Source organism: Papilio xuthus, unplaced genomic scaffold, assembly GCF_000836235.2.
Source record: "Papilio xuthus unplaced genomic scaffold, Pxut_1.1 DF828177.1, whole genome shotgun sequence".
Taxonomy (NCBI): Eukaryota; Metazoa; Arthropoda; class Insecta; order Lepidoptera; family Papilionidae; genus Papilio; species Papilio xuthus.
The window spans coordinates 1,260,386-1,267,791 of record NW_013530472.1 but is presented as its reverse complement, the minus strand read 5'-3'; the positions used below and the strand labels follow the sequence as shown (position 1 = coordinate 1,267,791).

At 35.7% G+C, this 7,406-nt stretch overlaps 1 protein-coding gene across 3 annotated transcripts; it reads left to right on the top strand.

The window, feature by feature from the left end:
- The first annotated feature begins 109 nt into the window (after positions 1–109).
- Positions 110–5,713, top strand: LOC106113644 (aldose 1-epimerase). Of its 3 annotated transcripts, none has more exons than XM_013306484.1 (10): positions 110–487; positions 777–870; positions 1,019–1,182; positions 2,685–2,894; positions 3,327–3,414; positions 3,715–3,862; positions 4,158–4,263; positions 4,594–4,704; positions 5,040–5,150; positions 5,545–5,713. In XM_013306484.1, exons 1-10 carry the CDS (start codon positions 185–187, stop codon positions 5,635–5,637), a joined length of 1,428 nt encoding a protein of 475 aa, XP_013161938.1. In that variant the 5' UTR covers positions 110–184; the 3' UTR covers positions 5,638–5,713. The 3 variants fall into 3 exon arrangements, with proteins under 3 accessions (XP_013161938.1, XP_013161937.1, XP_013161939.1); XM_013306483.1 differs by having other exon boundaries at positions 4,594–4,713; XM_013306485.1 differs by lacking the exon at positions 4,594–4,704.
- Positions 5,714–7,406: the final 1,693 nt, after the last annotated feature.

Sequence of the window (7,406 nt, the reverse complement as noted above, 5' to 3'; positions counted from 1 at the left end):
ATATAACCTTTTTTCGTTACTGTTTCTCGACACAATGACATTGTTCATTGCAATGACATAAAAAAAATATAAATAATTTAGTTTTTAATGTCACTCCCTTTATAAAAATCCCTATAAAAAATTTGTGTAAATAAATGTGAAAATTTTAAAAAATATAACATCTATATCTAAATTTTAAATTACAATGGCAGAAGAAGTTGATGACAAAGCTAGCGGTGATGTGGTATCAGAAGCATCGGAACAAAAATCAATTATTCCTGAACCAGAACCCGTTAAGGTTCCCGATGTAGAGCTAACCGTTGATGGCTTCGGTTTTATGCCTAAACAGGTCTCTATGGATAAAAGTAAAAAGATCGGCCGCAATAAATCGAAAGAATTAAAAGAGATCTTGGCACCAGAAGCCGAAGCTAGTCCTTGCTCTTCTAGCAGTAATATTGACATTGTTAGGAGGTTCACATGGAAAACGAAAAACAGGATGACAGTCCAGGTCGGAACTATTTCTATACATTACGATTGCTTTAAAACAATAAAAATCTTGTATAGTTTCGGCTCAGGCTTAGAATTTAAGGGCATAAAGAAGTCCATGTTATTTTGCATTTGGTTTACGAAAACATTGTACGATTGTTGATAATTTCGTGCTAAATCAAGGTGGTCGGGTTTAGTGTTTCATTGGTTGTTTGAATTAGGTATTTAGTTCGGGTAAAACAGGGTACGTAGACATTATATACTATTTTAAGAGAGATGTTATAATGAAAGGTAACATTGATCACACACAGGTGATCACCTATGGTGCGACAATAACGACTATACACGTTCCGGACAAGAAAGGAGTTCCTGATGACGTCATCGCTGGTTTTGACACACTTGAAGGTAAATAAGTAATCTTGGATTGTACGACGCAAAACAGAAGAGTTTTTTTTTAGATTTACTCTTACAATTTCTGTGTTGTACGCTAAATTAATGGAGAAAATATCATTTGTCATAATCGTATTGCTAGTTAATTTATTATCGCAAACAGAATACTTTCAACCACGCAACCCGTACTTTGGTGGTACTATCGGGCGATACGCAAACGTCATCCGCAACGCTACGATGTCTGTCCGGCCTATGGGCAGAATGTATATGCTTTCAAGTAATCTGGGCCCGAATCACTGCAATGGTGGCTACGTAGGATTTGACAAGGTAAGCAAACTACGGTACGTTACTGACCAGTGTAATTAGATAACTAACGAATACAAAAACATTCACGTGCTTTACTCGCACTCTGAGATCTTCAAAACGAATTGTCATCTTCTAAAATGATATCGTCCGTTCTCTTATCACTTAGTTTGAGTCATTATAGTATCAATTATCGTTTAATTCAATACTAAAGCTAACAGAAGCAATAGCAGAAATGATTACTTTGAATTCATCTGTCAATTCTTGTTACATTGTTATTCTGCCGGCTGGCATGCGTCGAATCCCCTTGTAGCAGCTGGCAAGATTTTTTGTGAACAAAATTAAGATACAGGATGAGAGTCACTTGGAAGGTTTATTCAAGTTGGGGGAGCATTGTTACCACTTTATCGTTTGCCATATGTTGTTTACGATGCTTCAGAAAAGTAAATCTTAGTAATATTATAAATGCGAAAGTTTACATGGGTGTTTGAATGTATCGCCGGAACGACTCAGCAAATCTTGATGAAATTTGGCACAGATGTGGAACATAGTCTGGATGTACACATAGGCTACTATTTTTTTTTTAATTTGCGCGGACGGAGGCGTGGATATTAGAGGAAGTTTGAAAGTAGCGCCAGTGATCGAGAAATTGAGGAGTAAAAGATTAGCGTGGTTTGGACATGTTATGAGGAGGGATGATGATGATATAAGCAAAAAAGTAATGAGATTGAATGTGGATGGCTACAAGGGTAGAGGAAGACCAAAAAAAGTATGGAATGACTGTGTGAAAGAGGATATGCGTAAGAAGGGGGTAGACTCGGATATGACGGCTGACAGAGATGTATGGAGGAGTAGTACATGCTGTGCCGACCCTCGATAGGGATAAGGGCAGGTTGATGATGGACGGAGTCGTGGGCGAAATCTGGTTGTCGATAAAATGTAGAATTATTATTATTATAATTATTATGTTAATTAGATGCCCCAAGCATCTGGACATATAGTCCTAGGTTCTTTTAAAAGATCACAGGGTAGTGGCATTAAGACACAGCTCCCTTATTACATAAGTGTAACAATCAGAGTTCTCACGGAATAGTCCCACCGAATGCTACACTGTGACACAACCACTTTCGAGATGATTTCAACAAAGACGTCGTCGCAGTGAAAGGCGCCGCATTGCCAAAACGTAAAAAACATTTACTATTAAAAACAGTCCGCTAATTGTTCTATTTCAACTTAAGTTGGACATCTAGGTAGAAAAACAATGCATTTTACGTTTCACTTATTCGAACAGTACCAAATCGGATATAATGACCTCTTAAAAGAAGCCTTGTTTTTTGGAAGTTACTTTTTTTAGATTTACAATCAATGTCTAGCTTATTTTTTTAACCGACTTTAAGGAGCTTGTTCTCAATTCGTCTGTATGTTTTTTTTTCATAATTTTACAGTCCAGGCTTAATACTCGTAATATTTACATTAAAGTTCTGCTCAAAATCAAATATTTTAACTCTATCCTGAATGAATTGCAGGTGAATTGGCGTTCGCATGTTGTGGGCAATAAAGTATACATGAGCCATGTATCAGATCGGTTCCACGAGGGTTACCCGGGCACTGTGATGGCTCAGCTCTGCTTCGAAGTCACATGCGATAACACAATCAACATAGAGATGAAATGTACCACTACTGAACCGACTATCATCAACCTTAGTAATGCACCATACTTCAATCTAGCTGGTCATGTAAGTCTATTAATTTTACTACATCATTAGTCAACCAACAGTCAAGTGTGAAGTACGCAGAGCACTCTAATCAGTCAAACACAGTCTTAGTGTGTTTTGGTAACAACTTCTCCGGGGTCGAGCAGCCTAGAGCATATCGAATTTGGACTATTTTAGTCCATTATTTCTTTGTTGTCATTCTCGCGTCATAGAGCTATATTTAGAACATATATCTTTTCTTTTATAATAAATTCATTAAATTATTATTCAAATCATATGATAAAGCTAAGCTATCGAAGCATTCATCGCTCAACAAAACTAGGTTTTTTTCTATTTTGGTTTTAATTCTTTTTTAATTAACAGTACACAGTAATCACTATATACATATACCTAATAGTATATATTTATGTAAATATGTATTATGGTAAATTGATTTTGTTCATCACGTTACAGCACCGAGGTGCAGAGTCGATGTACGACCATATAATCACCATTAACGCCGACAAATACACCCAAGTCGACGACGAAGGATTAGTTACTGGTGAGTTGGATAAGGAATGTAGTAAATGAGTAGTAATTTCGGACGTCACAGGAAAATTAGATCAAATAAGTGACAATTGAAAAGAAAGATACAAGGAGTACCATGATAGCATGGTTGAAAAATAAGCAAAAAAGATGTTTTAGTCTAGATATAGAATGAGAATCTGCACTAAACCACGGTTGCAGTAACCTTTAAATGATTCTCAGTGAGGTAGTTTTGGCGCATTATCACTGGACACACACATATAAACTGCGTTGATACGAAGAATATGAATTTAATATACTCGTATGTTGGTTTCAGGAGAAAAGAAGGTTGTCGGTGGGACGGCGTTCGATTTCCGAGTGCCGCGCTGTTTAAAAACAATGCTGCCGAAGATACCTAAAGGGGGGTACGACATCAACTTTTGCATCACTCAGGCCACTGCTCAAGATTTGACGTTCCACGCCAGGTTAGTATTCTGGAGATTTTTTAATTTCATTAATTTTTATTTTCATAAATTCCACCACGGAGATAGAGAAAAATTGATCTTCGGGATTTATAAAAACTTATCTGCGTCCTAAATGTGCCTTTAACGAGTATTCACGATCAAGAAGTAATTATAAAAACATTGTTTTATGTCGTCCTGTAAGTTTTATTAAACCATTGGACACTATAAAAAGTTTGTGCCCTAAAATATTGGAATTATTTTGATTACTGGAATACCTTGGAAAAGTTTTTATTAAGGGACATTTTTAATGTTTCAGAGCCCTCCATCCGGACACCGGGCGGGTGTTAGAAGTGTATAGCAACCAGCCAGGCCTGCAGTTCTACACGGGGAACCGACTACCGGACCCGGACAGAATAGTTGCGGTACGTACCATGGCTAAAACCCGTTTTTCACAAAACATCTAGTCCCCATAGTTAGGCGCTGCCATTCTTGGCGATATGAATAGTCGTCATTGACATAGTCACGCGCTTAATGGAAAAGGGTTTTTAAAGTCTAGTTGTGCTCAAACGTATGACAAAAATGCTCGCTTAATTTGAATTGTATCTATTTTCACAAAATCAATAATAGTCTTATTATAAATTACTCTTAATATAAGTATTATGAATTGTTGATATTGTGTAAATGTGAGAAATGCCTGACAATTTTTAATGGCAGATTTGTAAGTTGTAATGATTGCGTTGTGTTTTTAAAAGGCTTTGTCTGGAGGAGGAGAGGAAGAAGGAGCGGAGCAGAGCGAGAGCGAGGCGAGTGCTGAGGACGAGGAGTTTAGAGACGTCGACGGGGGAGCTGATGACCAAGGGGATGTACGTGAGGTGAACAATGAATTATTATAGTATGTACTTATTGTTAAAGAGAACTATGGAATGAAATCTTCGAAAGACGCCAACTGTGATGGAATAAATAATAGAATTGTATGTATACATAGTTTATAAAATACATGAGCGACGACGTCGATATATTGATTTAGAAATGAGAGAGCCAGGAAAAATCCTCATTGAAATCCGTGGTGTTCATCTACCTTTGTCGTGAACGGGCGCAAGCGTTATTTTACATATTTAAGTGAATATGGCAATGTTAGATATGTTTTATACTTCTATCAAATATTACTTGTATACAAATTATATATTTTTATTTCCAGGGCAAAGAACATTACGGTTATGTGCCGTTGGCCGGTAAAGGTGGAACGTTTTACAAGAAACATGGGCTTTTTTGTTTGCTACCACAAAATTATCCAGATGCTATCAATCATGTGAGTTACTTTTAAATAAAAAGTTGGAAAGTAACGTAAGCCTTTGCTTTGAGTGTATATATATAAACGCGTAGAGACAATAACCAACAGAAAAAAATAAATTGGTTTGTGATAGAAAATATCGGTCAACCTAAAAATAGAGATTTTTATAACTTTGAGAGCGTTCTTACCATTTGTAAGAATTGGTAGAGTTTTATTTTGAAACTGCATGCGAAGAACCAAGGAAGTTTTTGTAAACGGCCGCGAGTGAGTCCTGATTGGGTCATTTTTGTACAAAATGGCATCACAGCATAGTTAATATCTTCCCGTCATTTGTAAAAGATTGAGAGGAGAATGTTAATAATATTTTTACGTCTTCATTTTATTTGAATTAATTATTTTTTGTTATTTTTAGAAAAATTTCCCCAATTCAGTGCTGAACCCTGGTGAAGTCTACGTGCACAGGATACAATACAAATTTGGTATTTTACTTGGTAAATATGTATGAGGGACAGAAAAAAAATATTTTGATACTAACGTATTGTTTTGTGAAATGATATTTAATGTTTGAGATATATATTATACAGTGATGTTAACTGTGGTCGTTTTATTTTAAAGTAAGGTGACAATAATTTAATACCTAAAAATTTTAGTGTTGTCTTCCACTGTCGTAACACCAATAGTATTGATACCTACATATTGTAAAGTACACAAAAAATCTCATGCTAATTTTGACATAATTGATGACGATATGATTCCGATTGTTGCAAATACCCGTAAAAGGCCCACTGATCGACTAATGTGATCCGCAGCAGAACCAAATAAACCGACATTGTCAGACGTATTGCAAACCTAAATAGCGTTGGGCCGGCCGAACCGTAAAGATGGGGCTGAAAAGTACTGGAATGGCGACTAAGAACGCGTCGACTTAACATAGGTAGGCCTCCCGCAAGATGGAGGTAAATAACTTATATTATAAATGCGAATATTTAAAAAGATGGATGTTTGTTTGAAGGTATCTCCAGAATGGCCACTCGTTGAAGTTTGGCATAGATTTAGAACATAGTCTAGTAGAACACATAAGCTACTAATTAAGTTTTTTTTAACTGCGCGGACGAAGTGAGGGGCGACAGCTATATAAAATATTTAAATAAAATTACGGCAATAGAATTCTACTGTGATGAGAAACTCTTTATTGCATTTTGATAAAAAAATATGGGTCACACGATTGTAGTTATTGTGTTGTATCTGGATGTTATTCTGCCATATATCTTGAGAGGTGAGGGCCACGACTCCTTTAATATCTTTTATGATTTCGATATAACAGTTAGTTTCCACTATTGAAACCACTGTATTTATTTTAAGTAGAAGGAAGCAAACGAGTAACGAAAAACGAAAATAAAAACGGAAATACGTAAATTCTAGAAGTATTTTGTTAGTGGAATAACGGACATTCTCAAGCCAATGTTATGTTTATAAAGAAAACAATATCTTACTAATAAATGCGAACATTTGGATGGATGGATGGATATTTCTTAGGCGGTATCTCGGAAACGGCGTAACGTATCATGATGAAATTTGGCACAAACGTAGGTCATAGTGTGGAAGAACACAAAGCCTACTAATTAAGTTTAAGGGGCGACAACTAGTCTTTAAATATAATCGTTATCTGTCACTACAATATTAAAAAGCAAGTCATGTCTCGGCGTATCCAACTATTCATCTTTTTGAACAAATGGATTGGTTCGTAATATCCAGTCTGTTAAAATATGTTAAAATGTTTTCGGAAATAGCATTGTTTCCTAGTGGGATTGGAAATAGCAACTTCTGTTTAGTAAATAGTGGTAATTGGCTATAAAATAGTGTTTGGAAGGAGAGCTTGGATTCGACCGATGATTCATATACCCGAGTTACTTAAGCGGGAACTTTAATACGGTTTGTAATTCCTATAATTACAAACTCATACTTTTCAGTAGTATATTTTCAAAAGTATATAAAGTTGTGATTGTTTTTTTTTATAAGTATAATATTAAATCCGCAAATTAAAGCCGTTATGTGACCTGTAAAGTTAAAAGTTAAAGAGTTATCTCGGTGCGACAGCGTTATTGATGTATTATATAAAAATCATTTTAAAACCGCTACAAACCTAAGACCGAACAAATAAGCAAGAGCGTACAAAAGACAAACTTTAGTCAAAATTCGGTCGCCTATAAATCTTATTAGAAATGTTTTGGATAGTTTATAACTTGACAGACGAAGAAAATGCCCATTAAATAG

Bases quoted from the DNA above. Each gene is read 5' to 3' on its own strand.
- LOC106113644 (XM_013306483.1), top strand. From the start codon at position 185: ATGGCAGAAGAAGTTGATGACAAAGCTAGCGGTGATGTGGTATCAGAA. The intron at 1,183-2,684 runs GTAAGCAAACTA...AATGAATTGCAG, and splicing joins GCTACGTAGGATTTGACAAG to GTGAATTGGCGTTCGCATGT. The intron at 4,714-5,039 runs GTGAACAATGAA...TTTTATTTCCAG, and splicing joins ACCAAGGGGATGTACGTGAG to GGCAAAGAACATTACGGTTA.